The 17465-nt window shown below is 48.1% G+C and overlaps 2 protein-coding genes across 2 annotated transcripts in view; one reads left to right on the forward strand and one right to left on the reverse strand.

Moving 5' to 3' along the window:
- Positions 1-192: 192 nt before the first annotated feature.
- On the forward strand, positions 193-934 carry ndufaf8 (NADH:ubiquinone oxidoreductase complex assembly factor 8; the record flags this gene model as incomplete). Its single annotated transcript, XM_080542296.1, has 3 exons — positions 193-491; positions 713-823; positions 914-934. Exons 1-3 carry the CDS (start codon positions 411-413, stop codon positions 932-934), a joined length of 213 nt encoding a protein of 70 aa, XP_080398422.1. The 5' UTR covers positions 193-410.
- A 363-nt stretch (positions 935-1297) lies between these two features.
- Positions 1298-17465, reverse strand: part of slc38a10 (solute carrier family 38 member 10) — a gene marked incomplete at its 5' end in the record, with an annotated part of 16432 nt that continues 264 nt past the window's right edge. Inside the window, 18 exon segments of the mRNA XM_080542297.1 lie at positions 1298-3964; positions 4346-4483; positions 4894-4914; positions 5433-5543; positions 5766-6200; positions 6456-6641; positions 8361-8523; positions 8702-8808; positions 9889-10000; positions 10159-10341; positions 10543-10645; positions 13664-13788; positions 16298-16306; positions 16308-16396; positions 16399-16441; positions 16710-16803; positions 16990-17035; positions 17169-17286. Of these exon segments, the coding sequence (XP_080398423.1) occupies positions 2847-3964; positions 4346-4483; positions 4894-4914; positions 5433-5543; positions 5766-6200; positions 6456-6641; positions 8361-8523; positions 8702-8808; positions 9889-10000; positions 10159-10341; positions 10543-10645; positions 13664-13788; positions 16298-16306; positions 16308-16396; positions 16399-16441; positions 16710-16803; positions 16990-17035; positions 17169-17286 (3201 nt within the window). The 3' untranslated portion in view covers positions 1298-2846.

The raw sequence follows: 17465 nt of genomic DNA on the forward strand, positions 1-17465 counted from the left end.
CCAATGAAAGAGCAATGTGTAGCACACCTATGATTACATTGGTCCGACGCTAATGCGTAATGGTTACGCCTAGACGAATCAAAAGGCGTCACATTAATCCCGCCTCTTGATTGAGGTAGAGTGGAACCAATCACATTCGTAGATATCCAGCGTGTCGTTTTCCTGATTCAGGGTCAACAAAGAATATGGCGCTGTCCATGTTGACTGTCAAATCAATCGTCTTGCAAGTAATTTACTCGTCACTCCTATTGATATGATGTTCATATGGCCATATCACATTCAACAATAACACTGACTAAGACATCACATATTAACTGGATTGCTGGATCTTGTTTCCCCGACGTCAAAGGCTGTCAATACTGAGATCAGCTGCTGTTGAGAGAGGAGGTCTTCATTTTAATCAAGAAATCATGTCGGGGACAAACGTGTGGACTCGCACCCGGGACAGAATGAGACGGTTCCCAGAGCTGTTCTCTCAGTGCGCAGGAGAGGTGCGTATTACCAGAAAATGACTTGGGGAACTGTTGATCCAATAATAGTCAAAGGAAGTCAAGGGAAGATAAGAGAGTTTGGACCTGCGTTTCCTCTTCCAATGGATTCTAACTTTGGGGTTAAACCCTACATTACCAGCTCTGTCAGCCAGCCTGATCTGAAATGTGTATGAGAATGAGATGAGAATGTATGAGATCTGTGCCTCTCATGTGTCTCCCAGGCAGCCTCGTACGGGAGGTGTGTGACAGCCACGACCACAGGCAGGCAGGAGCTGAGGAAGGACCTGTGTGTCAAGGAATTTGATGCACTCAAGGCGTGCTTTGTAACTGCTGTGAGTGTCAACCTCCATTTACAGTTTCTTCCACATGTTGCCGATTTGGTTTGAGCATGTCCGATTGACTGTCTCCTCATTGTCCCACAGGCAAAGAAAGGAGTGAAGTAGAGGTGGCGCTTACACGTGGCGTTTATCCCAGACATGGAAGGTTGTTGCACCTGTATCTAAACCACGAACCCAGCATTCCCATTATCATTCTTATTACACACTGTTTCAGTATGTACTGAGAAGTCTCTAGTATGTTGTCTCTATGCCCGTGACAGGTCAGGCGACACAAAAATGTAAAAAAATAAAATTAAAAAATATAATAATAATAGCAGATCTGTTGTGAAGTAGGCGGTTGGTTTCAGGTCAAGGGGAACATGCTGGTTTTTGCCTTTTAATTGATGCAGAATGAAGGTTTTTCTACAACTAGAACTCTGTGGACTGACAGTGTATAATGTAATGTATTCTGTGTAAATAAATATATTTTTTGTATAGTGTCTCTGGTTCATGTAAGAGCTGAGAGCATTTCAACAAACAGGCCGACATCCAACGTAAAGACTGAGGCTGACGCACAAACCTTTATTTTTCCATTGTATTTATTTACACATTTTCAAAAATAAACGATTATTCTAAGGAAGTGATGAACAGTATTAGGTCCACTATTAATGTGTTTCTCTCTAACAGTGACCTTTTGCAAAGTCTGAGCCATTGTTTGAACCAATAATTAAAAACGAAGCAAGTTGACAGTTGTAACATCAAAATACGCCTTATCAATGTCCCAGTATCTGCTTCTATTCTATTCTTCACAGTAGTCAGTTTATAGGACAGACGAAGACTCAAAACTGTTTGTGGAATTATTTTTGTGAATTTATCTTAAAGGCATACAGATATTAATTTACTTCCATTTTCTCATCCAAGTGATGAGGCACAAAGCAGTGAGAACAAAGGACATGACAAAACTACTACCGGTACATGAGTTTCTCTCCTAAAACACCATTGCTGCAGCACATCTATGGTAAGGCACTAGTGGAAAGGAAAACACCTGGAATAGAACACAAGAATGGAATGTTGGATAACAGAGCTATGGATTCAGAACTCTGGAAAAAGGTGTTGTTGTTTTTTCAGTTCTGTGTAGCCAACATTGCCCAGCTCTGCAGTTTCTCTCATGTTCATTAAACCGAGAAGCAATTCTTGATTCAAAATCAAAAATTTTACCAGTTGATGCTAAATATTTCTAAAATATGAGAAGAAAAAAAGGCATAGAGCATACATTGCAGAGGGAAATTTGTTGTGCTATTTACAGCTCACAGTAATGTACAGTAACAATAAAACCAATAGATTTCCAAGGCCAAAAGCAGTACAGTATAACAATAACAACCACAAATGAACTCGAGGGTCAGGAGAGACCCAAATACCATGGTAATTAAAGAGGCTCGCATACAGTCGTTTAGCTGGTACATTGCTCTCTCTCATACAAAGACAAAAACTCAATATGGTCTTGCATATCATTACCAACATACATCTAAGCACAAAGACCCACCCAAAACCTTTGCCTCAAAGACAAAATAAGTTAATATTTACATAAAAATATATTTTCAATAAAGACTTTGAATTTATGGTATAATAATACAGAATGTTACAGCAAGTTATCATATCAACATTATAACATATCTCCATTATATTATCTTCTTAAATCATTTAAGGAACAGCTTTGGGATTGGTAGCAGAGAGGCCTGAAAACATTGAAAGGAAAAGACACAGCATGGTCCCTACCCCCTAAAGGCAGCTCACACTCTCCTCCAGGACAGCAGGTGTGTGATCATCCTGGCAGCTCAGATTAACTCTGACGGCTGGCAGAAGCAGAAGGGGTCTGACCCACAGTACGTGAGAGAGTATGTTATGGTCAGCGAAGGATGTGTCCCACTTTGCATCAGTGAGTCCCTGTGTGGGGTGGGCTCAGTCCAACCCACTGTGTGTGGAGTGCGTGTGTGTGTGTGGTGCGTGTATTTTGAGTGTGGTGCCAGGACCACCACCGTTATGCCTCTCCCTCTGGGTTTGAGGTTTGTTTGATCTGCCGTGTGTGCACCAGTGCTCCCCCCAGCAGCTGCCCCTCAAGGGCTGCATGGAGGTCAGACCCCCCCAGCTCCAGTAAGGGCTCCAACCCTGGTACACCTCCTCTGGACCCCCCAGTCTCCCCGGGCCCTCCGGCCCCCAGAGCCCTACGTCTCCTCTTCAGGTCTGTGTCTCCCTGGTCCCTGGACTTCTCCTGGTGGCTCTGGCCCTCCACAAGGTCTGCTCCCTCTTTCAGGTCACGCCCACCCTTCTTCACAGGCTGAGGCCCAACTCCTTTCTCTCCACCTGCTCCTGGTCCTGCCCTGGCAAGAATCGCCTCTCTCTCCATCGCCTCTTTGTCTCTCCTCTCCCGTTGGAGTATTTCCTTCTCCGCCCTTTCCTTCTCCGTTCTCTCCTTCTCCATTCTTTCTTTCTCTGCTCTCTCCTTCAGTCTCTCCTTCTCCAATCGATCATTCTCTGCTCTCTCCTTCAGTCTTTCCTTCTCCAATCGATCATTCTCTGCTCTCTCCTTCTCCAGTCTCTCCTTCTCCAGTCTCACCTTCTCCAACCTGGCTCTCTCCATCTCCTGTTCTTTTGCCAGCTTCTCCCTCTTTTCCCTATCCAGCCGTTCTTTCTCCACTAACGCCTCCACCTCCTTATCAATCCTCTCTTTTTCAGATCGTTCCTTCTCTAATATCGCTCTCGCTATCTTCTCATTCTCTCTGTCCATGGCTGCTCCTCCCTCCTCTCTTCGTAGCTTCTCCTCTGCCCCCCTCTGGCCCAGTGGTACCCCTCTGGCCCCCAGCTCCTTGTCCTTATGGACTACCACAGCTGCTCCCACCGCGGCACCTACCACAGGCTTCTGTTTGAGGGCTTCCTGGAGCACTTCCTTGGGATCCACAGGAGCCACTGCTCTGGGAACCTGATCCTCAGAGATCTCACCCACGGGCAGGGCTTCATTCCTGGGCTGGGCTGGAGCCTCTGCCCTTACAGCTCCAGCCTCAGCAGTGTTGACAGGCTCGGGCTTGGGGTCTGAAGCCAGGGCAGGGTCTTTGGGCTTCACTGCTTCCCCCAACACCTCCTCAGCTTCTGCAGCACCCTCTGACAATACAATAACAAACAAAACTAACTCCCCCCCCTTTACAGACAAAATGCCATAACCGTACATGCCTTACTGTACCCATCACTATCATTGTCATGTTTTTTGATATCATGTTCTTATATCACTATTTGCACTTCTGGTTAGATGCTAAACTACATTTTGTTGTATAGTACTTGTACTCTGCAATGACAATAAAGTTGAATGTAATCTAATTCACTCACAATGACCATCCATGTAGCACATATGAAGTTGATAAGCATACTGAGTAAAGGTATGAGTGCAAGTTTGAACGTGTTTTGAATGTTGAATGTCAAAGAGTTTGTTTCTGTGTATGTGTGTCTTTATTTCCGGCAGGGCAAACTGTAGGAGTGAGTGTGTACCTGGTGGTTTTTGGTGGATCTCCTTGTGTTGCTCCTGTATGACGGCCAGGAGTTTCTCCTGCTGGTCCAGGATTCTCTTCTGCTGCTCCTGCTGCTCCTTGATCACCTGCAGCAGCAGCCCGTGGTCCAGCTGACCCTCTGTACCGGAAGGGGAGAGGGAGTTGGAATGTACCAAATATATACAGTTCGGGGTGTAATTGGCAGGGAATTGGATCCCTGTATGGGGGGGGTGGGATTAGTTTGATTAAACTACAGGGATGTGGGAGTCCTCACAGATGAGAAGACAAAAGAGTTGAGCTGATGAGTCAAATAAATCATGATTGGGCACGGATGTGATTGCTACGAACAAGGACTGCAGTATGAGTGGGTTAGGACTCGGAGGAGGTTATGATCGTGTAGTAGGTTTTAGAATTGCATAGGACTACTACACTGGTTACTACACACCCTCTATCGTGTCTAGACCCTATTAGTTTGTCGAGTGATTACATGTGAATTACAGAGAGTAAGAGAGAGACAGAGCGAAAAAGGAGAGAGAGAGGAGTTCATACCTTCAACCAGCTTTTTTATCACTGTGACAGGAGCCCAGCAGAGAGGTAAAAGGGGGGAGAGAAGGGGAGGCAGAGAAAGAAAGAGAGAGGAAAATAAAGAGTGAGAGTCAGAGGAGAGAGTCAATAACAGTGCTGCTGAGTGTCTTGAGTGAATAAAGACAAGAGAAAGAAAAAGAGAGGCATCATCATTCTATCCTCCTCAACGTGTCTGTTGTGGTGCCTCAGAAGTGGGTAAAGATCATATGTTTGACCTTCGACAGAAAAGCAATCTTGCCCTCGACCTGCATCAAACATGAGACTCTTGAGATGAGGAGATTCAGAGAGAGAAGCACAGTGGGAGGGAGGGAGAGAGTGAGAGAGTGAGAGAGAGCCATAGAGAAGCATGAAATGGTATATACTGTATCAAATAACGTGGTATAAATCCATCCATTTCTACTGTTCATGAGCTACCACTGATCTTCAACCTCTCTGTCTGGCTCCATCGCTGGGACTGTAGCAGCTACAGACTTGAGTGTGTTTTCACTCCTCCATTCACTCACCATCTATCTTGTCCTCCGCTCCTCCTTCCTTCCCGTCTTTAACCTCTGGAGCGGCAGCCCCCTCCGCTGCCACGTGATGCTCCACTTCAGGACCCGGAGCAGCCGCTTCACCTAACACAGCAGGGTCAGAGGTTAACAGGGCAGGGGTTGAGCAGTGAGGTCACACACCATTCACAGCCACGACATGATCACTAGAACTTGGCCGCGGTACGTTTCTGTTTTTTTTCTCTCCGATGGGTTAGAGACAAGAGGTTGTAAGTGGATCCTAGAACCTCTACCCAGAAACCCCCCCCCCCAGCCAGTTTCATGATAACACCCAATACAACAACTCACGTTGCCCAACAGCCTCTGGAGCTTTGCCTGCGTCATCAACCTGCGCCACGACATGATCCACCACCGCCACAACGTTCCCAGCAGGCACGGGTTTCACAGGACCAGGGTTCTCCACCTCCTTTAAAGGGGGAACTTGTTTTTTAGCCACCTCTGCAGCAGGCTTCTCCAGCACCTCATTGGACCGTACTTCCGCTCCTCCCACTTCCTCTTTTTGCCCCATCGCCACAGGCTTCTGTTGCTCCTCTTCTCCTCCTCCTCCTCCTCCTTTCTTCTCTTCCTGTGCTTGTCCGGCCCCTGGTTCCTCATCTCCTTCGGACTCGGATTTCTTCTTCTCCTCCTCCAGCTCTATGACGTTTTTCCTCTGGTCTATCATCACCTCGTCGTGAGGGATGGGCGGTTCGTGGCGGTGTGCCTCGCCGTCGGCCAAGGCCACACCTGGGGACAGGAGGCAAACACAGGTCAAGATACATCTTAGACAGCGTGTCCTCATCTTAGATACATCTTAGACAGCGTGCCCTCATCTTAGACAGCGTGTCCTCAGGTGTTCTGGAGCAGTGGCCCATTGTGTTGTCGACAGACACATCACTTTGGGGCGGTAGCAACGTAATACATTTGAGAGCCATAGATCTTATGTTATTGATCAGATATTATTGGTTCTATATGGTTCCATCCCTGGTTGGGTATCTGTACCTGCGTCAGGGCGGTCCAGCTGTACCTCCTCCTCCTCCTCCTTCTTTTTCTTCCTTTCAGGGAGCTCCACGGGACCCTTGATCTGGGGGGGCTCGGCTGGGGCCCTCTCTGCAGGCCCCACGACCTCCACAGGGGGGTTAGGCCTCTCTGCAACCTCCAAAGGCTTCACAACCAGGGGCTTCTCGACTGCAGACACACAAAACCATACATCCATTTTGAATAGTGTGCTTGTTTGATAGTGAGATGACCACTAGATGGCAGAAAAGATCAAGACAGTAAAGCGACCACCACTCATAAAGAGAGAGGGATAGAAAGAGAGAGATTGAAAGAGAGCGAAAGGGACAACAGACCCACACTTCCGCTCTACTTTCCACACTATAAAATACACGCGATAAACAAGAAACAGGTGTGGAAGCGGGTGACAGGGGGGGTTCAGTCAGAGGAAGGAGGGGGAGAAAGAGAGGGGGAGATGGAGAAAAAAAAAAGAGAATGAGTACCGTGGTGCCAATCAGGGGAGAGGCAAAGAGAAAAAGAGAGATAAAAAAAGAGATACAGGATGGGGCTGTATGATCCGTCCTTGGTCCAGAGTCTGAAACTCTCTCATTTTTACGACCCTCCCTTTTCCTCTCACCCAAAACCCCCCCAAGCATCAGCCCTCTAGTTTCCTCTACCCTAGTTTTGTCTCTCCCCCGGCTTCCTCTGAGCCCCCTGAACCCAACCCCCCCCCTAACCATCTAGTTGCTCCACCAGCTTCCTCTGTGCCCTCCTCAACCCCCCCCCACACCCATCTAGTCACTCCTCCAGCTTCCTCTGTGCCCCCACCCCCCCTCCTCAACCCCCCTATCCATCTAGTCTCTCCACCAGCTTCCTCTGTGTCCCTGAACCCCACCCCCACCCACTCACCCTAACCATCTCATCTCCCCTTGTTATAGGACAGTGCTCGCAGGCATTACAGAGCTGCCACTAGAGAGGGAGGGGTGGTGGGAGAGGGGGAGGGAGAGGCGGGGGGGTGGGAGGGGGGGGGGGGTGACGAGAAATCATTGGAGTTTGAAGGGCATCCCTCTCGCTCAATCAATGTCAAGATATTATCAAGAGGTTATCGTCTACTTCTGTCTGTCAATCTCTTTCTCTCTCTTGCCCTCTTTAAAACATAAAACACTGCCTCTCCCCCTTTGTCTGTCACGCTCTTCCTTTGTTTAAAGCTTCTCATCTTTGGGCTCTTGCTCTTTTTACCTCTTTCTCTTAAGCTCCCATCAAAAACGCAAATAGGAAGGAAGGTAACCTGAGATACCTTTGGCAGTGGTGTTTCACATTTAAAATAGACCGGTGTACAATTGTCGACCTGGAGATAGAAATCTGCCTTTGGCTTCACCTCATATGCCGCACAGAGTAATAGGATTGGGCGATAGGACGATAACATTGTTTATGCACGATACTGAATTTGCTCCTACATAACACCAGGTATTGTAACACTATCATCCACATCAATCATAAACCACACTGGCTACAGTGAAAGTGACGCATTGAAATGTGTTATAGTAAAACCAGTACAGTCTAGACACAGCAGGGGAGGCTGCTGGAGGTAGGAAATAGAGGACGGGTTCATTGTAATGCATGGAATTAGGAATGGTATCAACTACCAATGTGGCTCAGTTGGTAGAGCATTGCACTAACAATGCTTAGGTTGTTGGTTTGATTCCCGCTGGGACCATATATATTAGGAAAGATGTATGCACTCTTGCATTGCATTGCGTTGCGAAAGTCACCTCGGATAACAGCGTCAGCTCTATGTTCTATGTTATCAGCTACATGTGTAAAGACACCATTCTTCATTCCATCCACGCGTTACAATGAGCCCATCCTCCGATTTCTACCTCCACCAGCCTCCACTGATACACTCCGTACCGTGTTGGTCTGGGATGTCGGGCAGTCCTCCTCTGATGATAGAACCCTTAACAGCAGCTGGGGGGGGAGGAGGCTGGGCCCTGGGGGTGGGGCCACTGGCTGAGATTGACAGGGTGGTAAAAGTACTGACCAGCAGGATGCCCAGCCCCACCCACAACACCAGCTAGGAGGGAGGGAGAGGTCCATTAGTAATGCTGAATCATCTCTGCGTGTCACTGGTCAGATATGTATGTTGTTGTACATGGTGAGTGTGTGTGTGTGTGTGTGTGTGTGTGTGTGTGTGTGTGTGTGTGTGTGTGTGTGTGTGTGTTTATGTGCGTGTGTGTGTGTGTATATGTCACCTGTGCTGTGAGGCCGTTCTTCTGGATCTTTCTGTAGATGAGGGCAGGACATATGAAGCAGATCAGGCTGCCCATGGTGGCTCCGGTCAGCCCCAGGATAGTCTCCACTGAGAGAGAGAGAGAGAGAGAGAGAGAGAGAGAGAGAGAGAGAGAGAGAGAGAGAGAGAGAGAGACAGAGAGAGAGAGAGAGAGAGAGAGAGACCAGTTACACCCTCTTTTACCCAGGCCCTTGCCCACACACAGCTTTAGACCTACAGACCTAGACAAAGTGAAAGCCCCCCCCATCCTACCCACTCCCTAGCCAAAACACTGTGCCTCTCATCCAGTCTCATCCCCCAGTCAGAGCCCCCCACCACCCCTCCCCTCCCCCACCCCCCCTCCTGTGGGCAAGCTTGGCTGGGCGCTGGGCCCAGACCCCATCTTTCATCCTGGGAGCTGCAGCCATATTGTTTCCCTCAGATTTAGTGTCTGTTTTCCCCCAGAGTCTCACCCTCCCCTCTCCTCTCTATTAGCCTGATTAGATACAGCCTAGCCAGACACAGCGTCTGTGAGTGAGTGAGTGTGTGTGTGTGTGTGTGTGCGTGCGTGTGTGTGTGTGTCCATCCAAACACAACCCTAACAAACAGCCTCCCTATACAGGATGAATAAAACATTCAAACTAACCCCAACCTTCACATCTACATTATCATAGCACATTGTGTGTGTGTGTGTGTGTGTGTAACAGAATAATAGCGCTATCTTCCTGTCTATTCGTCTAAAGGAGATAAAAGTTAGGGCCATGATTTAAGGACTGTGTTAAGAGTGTGACAGTCACTGAGTCGTAAAGTCATATTCACACACGTCGTAAAGATCTTGAGCTACGCCGCAGACATAAAAGAACACATGCACCTTAAAGACCTAGAGACACACACAGACACCATAAAGGCTACACACACACACACACACACACACACGCACACACACAATAAACATGACTTGACGCACGCACGCACTCACGCACGCACACAGCTAAAACTCAATAACTCTAACCTCCCAAAAGTCAATACACAAGAATTCCATGCCTTAATACAAACACTATAAAACACTCACCCCCGCACAAACACAGACACAGACACAGACAGACACGCACACACAGACACGCACACACAGACACGCACACACACACACACACACACAGACACACACACCATTGGGGATGAGAATGCCTCCCAGCATGGTGCCGAATACGATGCAGAGGGTGATCATCTTAAAGCGCAGTGGTGGCATGTACCCCCCAGAAGCAAACGTCCCATCCTTCTGCTGTGTGAGGGGGAGGGGGAGAAGAGTTTTAGCATAACGTTCTTCAGCTAGACGCCTTAGACCACAGGGCATGAATCATCGGTTTTCAGTAAGACAGAGCTGTGTGTGTGTGTGTGTGTGTGTGTGTCTACATATATATGTATATGTTAAACCCCTACCTGTTGTTCAAACAGCATGGTGTTGATGGCCTGTCTGCAGGGCAGGATCATCATGGGGAAGCCCACCGCCACAGACATCATGAAGCCCACCCTGATCATCTCCGTCACCAGGTTAGAGGGGAAGTTCATCAGCACGTTCCCCGCTATGTCCTCTGTGAAGCTCACATAACCAAAGAAGCCCACCTAGGATAGGGGAGGGGTAGAGGAGAGAGGGGGGGGGGGTCAAAATCATAAATAAAATCAACAGCACACTTCACACACACATGCAGAGACACGCACAGACACACGCACATGCACACACACACACCGACACAGACACACACACACACAGGACGAAGCAAAGATTGTTCATAGAGAGAGCATCATAGTGTGTGCACCACTCACCGTGATGTAGAAGGTGGTGACGACATTGAGAGAGGTGGTGAAGATGGTGCTCATGCGTTTGATGGACGGCTCGTCCAGACTGTCGTAGGTGGGCAACACCTGCCTGTCAAACACAAACCAACCCACAACCTCCAGATGCCACATCAGATAGAAGTAGAAAGATTTGAATTTTCAGAATAAACTTTTTTTTTTCTTTTTTTTTTTAAGTTGTGGCGTATTAAAAAGTGAGATATCAGTTATTCGTTATTTCAACTGATGACAGGGTATATCGGGTGAATTTCCATCATTGTTCATGGTCAGATTTAAGTGAGGATCAGTAATGATATGATTTCAGATGAACTACTGATTCTATTAGTGAGAGAAGTGCTGGGCTGATTTTCACAATGGCATTTGTGCTTTCAACAGAAGTCAACAGTGGGTTGAGGGGGGTGAGTGTGTGTGTGTGTGTGTGTGTGTGTGTGTGTGTGTGTGTGTGTGTGTGTGTGTGTGTGTGTGTGTGTGTGTGTGTGTGTGTGTGTGTGGTTGGGGGTATACGGGTGAGGTTGAGAGCGGATGAGGCTGTCTGAGACTGAGTCAGTAAAGTGGTGGTGGTTATTATCTCTGAAAAACAAAGCAGCAGCAGTCAGAACCCCCTGTCTGTCTGTCTGCCTGTCGACAGCACTGTAAAACACGAGGCCAACTGAACAGCACATTAAACAGGGAATTTACAGGCTTTATATATTACAGCTAGTGCTAGGCAGCTTTTAGAGCATTATAAAGTTCCTTGGCAGTCTTATTGTGCTCTCTCTCACATGTGCATCTGTGTGTGTGTGTGTGTGTGTGTGTGTGTGTGTGTGTGTGTGTGTGTGTGTGTGTGAGTGAGTGAGAGAGAGAGAAAGAGAGTCCTCTGTCCTTCACTTCTCTCTCTCTCTCTCTTTCTCTCTCTCTCTCTCTCTCTCTCCCTCCCTACCACCCATCTCTCCTATTCTCTCTCTCTCTCTCTCTCTTCCTCCCTCTCTCTCTCTCTCTCTCTCATTTCTATGGGTATTCACTGTCCCATGGCACTATTCTTTGAAGCCTGTTTAAATCCAGGAACTACTTAATCTCATAGTGGAGGTCACATACAACAGCATACTGTAAGTACTGTAAGTACTGTAAAACCCTGACATTCTCTGAACAGAACTAATTCTTATTCAGATGTTTATTACTTGATTTACACTGGTCTGTAAAGAAGAACAGTGCAATTCTGTTAATGGAACTGAGATTTGAAACTAAGCTCAAGTGGGTGTGGGGTGGGGTGGAGTCGGGGGGTTGGGGGGTTCAGGGGCACAGAGGAAGCCAATGAAAAGATGAGATGGGTGGGTGGGTGCGTGGTTGGGGAGGGGTGGGGGTTGCAGAGATGAGAAACAGTAAGTCACATAGACCTAGAGCTAGACAATATCATTGCCTTAATATTGCTCAGAGCAGTATCACAGAGGGACACTTCCATTAGGTTCGTCCACATGACTGCCTTTTACAACTCGACAAGTCTGGCTTGGGCACAACAGTGCTGGACCATCCTATGTTAATAGCGATGTTAAGTAATGTTATTAATGAAAGTAAACAGCTTTATAAATGTAATAAAAAAATTAATGTGTTGAAAGCCGTTTAATCAGCATATGAATACATCAGTCTGTCCTAAGATGGCTGCTGTCCAGGCGGTTGATTAGTGGTTTGGCTAAAACAACGTTGAGCTGCGCTTGCTGTCTGACCACTGGCCAAGAAAAGACCCTGCCAAATATCACCGCTAGTGGGGCGGGACGAGGGACACAGACACACACACACACACACACACACACACACACACACACACACACACACACACACACACACAGTGATGAGGGTTGTGTGTCCTCAGCATGTTAATAATTGAAGCCTCAGTCCAACACCACCATCATCCTCACCCGACACATACGTCACCCACACACCCCCAACAACCCCCACATCAACCTTACCTTCAACAAAACCACTCCCCCTCCCATACATACAACCCCCCCCCCTCCATTACAATAAAAGATAACCCCCCAAAACACACATGCCGTACACACCAACCTAACCCTCACCCTTACCCCATCCCCCAAAAGGCAGCCCCGGTGGCAAGGCAATGAGAGAAAAGGGGAGGCAGCGACAGAGCATGCAGCTGGATATGAAGGATAAGAGATGGATGGATGGATGGATGGATGGATGGATGGAATATGCCGTAAAAGGGGAATCTTTTTTTTTAAATCCGCTCTTTGTAAAAAAAATAATATATATATAATAATAATAATAATAAATCTCCAACTTCATAAAACAGGTGCTGTAGTAAGAAAGGCCATTGTCTTCATCCTTCCAACCTCAAAACATTAAATCATCTACTGTCATCTACAGCCAAAAGGTGAACCTCTTTGTCTATCCAGTTTCTTTGAAAATAATTTCTTTGAGGATGTGTCCATGAAAGATCCTCTCCAGAACTAAATGTAGTGAAAACTATATATATATATTTTTTTTTTTTAAATGACAGAACATTGTGTTCCTCATCCATTTCAGGGTTTTGACGGTGCCAGTAAGAAAGTCAATAGCGAGTACTAGAAGTACTAGGGGAGGCTGGTGGAGGTAGAAGGTAGAAGATGGGCTCATTGTGATACATGGAATGAGGAATGGTATCAACTATGAGCCCGTCCTCCGATTTCGACCTCCACCAGCCTTCCCTGCTGCTGACAGAATAGGGATGAAGTCTGGTTAAGCGTGAAAGTGCAATAGCAGAGCAGCCTCCTTTACAACCATCCCCCTGCCTCTCCATCCAAAACACTAACCCTCCTCACCTCACATCCAGTATAGTTACCACCCAAAACCCTTGTGTTGTCTTTAAAAAATACAGACGCTCATGCTCTGTTGGGTACATGTATTACTCTCTGAGCAAACATATCCTACAAACACCACCATACTTGGTGAACTTTGAAATCCCATTCCCAATGTACATTCTAGAGCCACGTCTTGCTGCATACTACCCATTCTATTTCTACAGTACCGTCTAGAACCCAGGGTTCCTAGAATGTTTCTGTGGTTCTATGGTTACTTGTGGGCAGAGTGGCAGAAGGGGGCGGGAGGGAGGGGTACTTACGACTGACAGGCGAAGGCCATGCCACAGATAGGGAGGCAGCGAAAGACGCCCTCCCAGCGCACCAAACTGACCTGCCCCAGCCACCAGCCACTGAGCAGCCCGTGTTTGAACGAAGACAACACCATCTGAGGGAGGGGGGGAAAGCGAGGGGGAGGGGGAGGTTACGGCACGTCCCAAAAGAGGAGGAGGAGGAGGAGGGGGGAAGAGGCCCGTGCCGAGGGCTGATCATGACGAAGGAGACGATGAGAGGGGAAAAAGGAGCAACCCGAGGGAATGAATAATTTTTAAAAAAGGAAGATGTATATATAATTATAGAAATAGGAAATGCCATGCTGAATAAAACCATCCACTTCTTCTGCAAATAGAGCCGTGACACTGTCCAAAATGCATCAGGGACCAACTACAGGTTTACCTGAATAGACCTGTCCAATATCCATCTAGTGTTACCATGCCAACACAGGCCAATCCAGCCTTGTATCCTGCTAACAGGACCCCGAATAAGACACTGAAACCTCAGAGACAACGCCAAGTCAAAAATGCTCTTCAGAGGTAGATTGAGCATGTTGGAGGAAATACATCCAGACGTGGATGAATTATGATACCGAGGTAGAACAGGGAAATCAACATCAGATACATACATGTATTCTGAGGAGGCTATTGGCTAATGGACCAGGGGGGGAAAGTTAAGAACCCAAAACTGCTGTAGGCACAGGTTTCTGGTCAGCATGGCATTTACTGTGTGGAGCTGCTTCCCTTCCCAACTACAGAGGACCAGAAAGGGAGCGCCATAATCCTCCTCCACCACCCTCTCACCCAGCCTCTCCTGCCCAGGCCCACGGCACTGATCCTGGCTGAGGCGCAGAGAGGGAGTGAGGGGTTGCTGGAGGGTTGGGTGGGATTGTGTGACAATGGCAGTTCAGTTTGAGAGGGTTGAGACACATCTGTATATACCCAGCTCCCTCAATACCATTGTGTACACCAATACACAAACACACACACAACGGACACACAACGGACACACAAACGCGTCAAACAAAATCAAGACGGAAAAGAGAAACATTTGAATGAGATGATTGGATTTGAGATTTGGTAGTGGGAAGATGTTATGATTTTGGAGGATGAGGGAGAATGTTCCCTGCGCTTCAGAGTTGATACCTCCCGCCCCCCCCCGCCGGGTTGGAGGGGTCATTGCCATGGTTACTTACGGGTGACAGCAGAAGGTGGTGGCGATAATGGGTAGGCACTGAATGACGCCTTTGACTCGCCACAGATGTACGCGCTCCACCCAGGAGCCCGAGACTAGGCCGTAACGCAGAGAAGACAACACTATCTACAGCAGCAGCCGCAGCAACGCAGGAGAGGAGAGGAGGAAGAGGAGGAGGGGGTCAAGAGGCGGGGAAATGAGGAGACGGGAGTGAAGGGAGATGAAGCCAAAAATGGTTCAGTAGTTGAGAGGAAAAGGAGGGATGGAGGAACGGTCAGGAGCGAAGGGACAATGGGGAAGAAGGGGGTGGGGGGGGGGACAGTGGGGAGGAAGAATCACAGGGGACAGAAAGAGTCACAGGGGACAGGAAGAGTCACAGGGGACAGGAAGAGTCACGGGGGGAGGAAAAGTCACAGGGGAGAGGGAGAGTCACAGGGGAGAGGGAGAGTCACAGGGGACAGGAAGAGTCACAGGGGACAGGGAGAGTCACAGGGGGAGGAAAAGTCACAGGGGAGAGGGAGAGTCACAGGGGAGAGGGAGAGTCACAGGGGACAGGAAGAGTCACGGGGGGAGGAAAAGTCACAGGGGACAGGGAGAGTCACAGGGGACAGAAAGAGTCACAGGGGACAGGAAGAGTCACAGGGGACAGGGAGAGTCACAGGGGACAGGAAGAGTCACAGGGGACAGAAAGAGTCACAGGGGACAGGAAGAGTCACAGGGGACAGGAAGAGTCACAGGGGACAGGAAGAGTCACAGGGGACAGAAAGAGTCACAGGGGACAGGGAGAGTCACAGGGGACAGGGAGAGTCACAGGGGAGAAGGAGAGTCACAGGGGGGGAGGAAGAGTCACAAGACAGGAGGGAGGAAGAGTCACAAGACAGGAGGGAGGAAGAGTCACAAGACAGGAGGGAGGAAGAGTCACAAGACAGGAGGGAGGAAGTGTCACAGAAGATTGGGGGTAGGGGGTGAGAAAGAGGGCAAAGTGAAGAGGCAGAGAGGAAGATGAAGGGAAAGTAGAAGGAGGGAAGGAGATACATCCGGTTAGAGGGTTAGTGGTCCAGCCTGGGCCGGGTCAGAGCCAGGACTGGGTCTGTTTCTCCGTCTCATGATTTTGCTACAGGACTTGAGGTCAGAGACAGGACAGTATAGAGAGTCTATGGTGTAGCAGTGCTATAGGCTAAATGTGTGTAAGCAGGGAAGACACTATAGCAGTACACAACCACAACAAAAACAACAACACAACCATCCACAGACAGATTCAAGGAAGAAGTAAAGTGGCACTACTGAGTCAACAGAGAGTAGAGGTTGTTCTGTGCATCCAATGTCAATGTGAAAGGGGAGTTAGAATACATTTCAAACACATATCAAGATAAATCTGACCCTGATACTGACTAGACATCTAGGTAAGTGTGGTGTGGGGGTGGGCTCACCGTGAACATGGAAGAACGTGTAGAACATGAGCGCCATGGCGGAGAAGGACTGGATGGACGACATCAAGTTTCTCTGCAGGCTGAGAGGCAGCACGATGACAGGGACACGGCGATCAGCAGCAGCACGCGGAAAATGCCTGTCACCTAGAGCAGGGCGGGACAGCAAACAAGCTCTAACCAATCGTACTGTGTTGCAAACAGCCCTGACCTATCACCTCCACACATAACTGTACTCGGGTGTGATCTTACGTAGGTCGACACATAAAATTGACATTGCCTGGTAGAGAAACAATGCTATCAGCTCAGCGTCCAATCAAATAAGATTGAGGTAAATAACATTATTATTGTGTTGTTGCATTTCCGTCTATAATTAGAAGCTCGACTCCCTTAGCAGCTCACAACTCTCTCCTACCTGCAGGCCCAACAGCTGGGCAAAGAAATTAGAGCCCAGATCTGCGATGACGACGTAGAAGGCTATACAAGTCCCCAACATCAGACCTATCATACTAGAGAGAGAGAGAGAGAGAGAGAGAGAGAGAGAGAGAGAGAGAGAGAGAGAGAGAGAGAGAGAGAGAGAGAGAGAGAGAGGATTGGGTTTAGTTATGACCAAACATCAAGTGTTTCCACTTGCTTTTTAATACATCAGAAAAAGACTGCATGGTAGGTAATTGTGGAAGGAGCGGGACACACACCTAAGCTCCACCAGTGTTTTGCCAGGTTTCCCATAGGCGTGGAAAGCTGGAAATAAATGCACAATAACAGTGTGTGAAAATTCATGGTGTTCCAACAATGAGCAAATCGTGCACACATACCACAGTAATGATGTAGGCCTACATGATGACATCACTCTCCCCTATGAGCAGTGGCTTACCTAGTCCAGCATATGTTCTACGCTTGGTGGTGCTCGCTGTGTGGACCAGGAACATACAGGACTGGTGGGTCATCCAGGAACAGAAGAACAACAGGAGAGTTCCCAATACTATCCCACACTGGAGAGACAGAGAGAGAGAGAGACAGAGAGAGAGAGAGAGAGAGAGAGAGAGAGAGAGAGAGAGAGAGACAGAGAGAGAGAGAGAGAGAGAGAGAGAGAGACAGAGACAGAGAGAGAGAGAGAGAGAGAGAGAGAGAGAGAGAGAGAGAGAGAGGCATGCATTAACTACTGAATGGA

Source organism: Nansenia antarctica (assembly GCF_963989245.1).
Source record: "Nansenia antarctica genome assembly, chromosome: 11".
Classification (NCBI taxonomy): Eukaryota; Metazoa; Chordata; class Actinopteri; order Argentiniformes; family Microstomatidae; genus Nansenia; species Nansenia antarctica.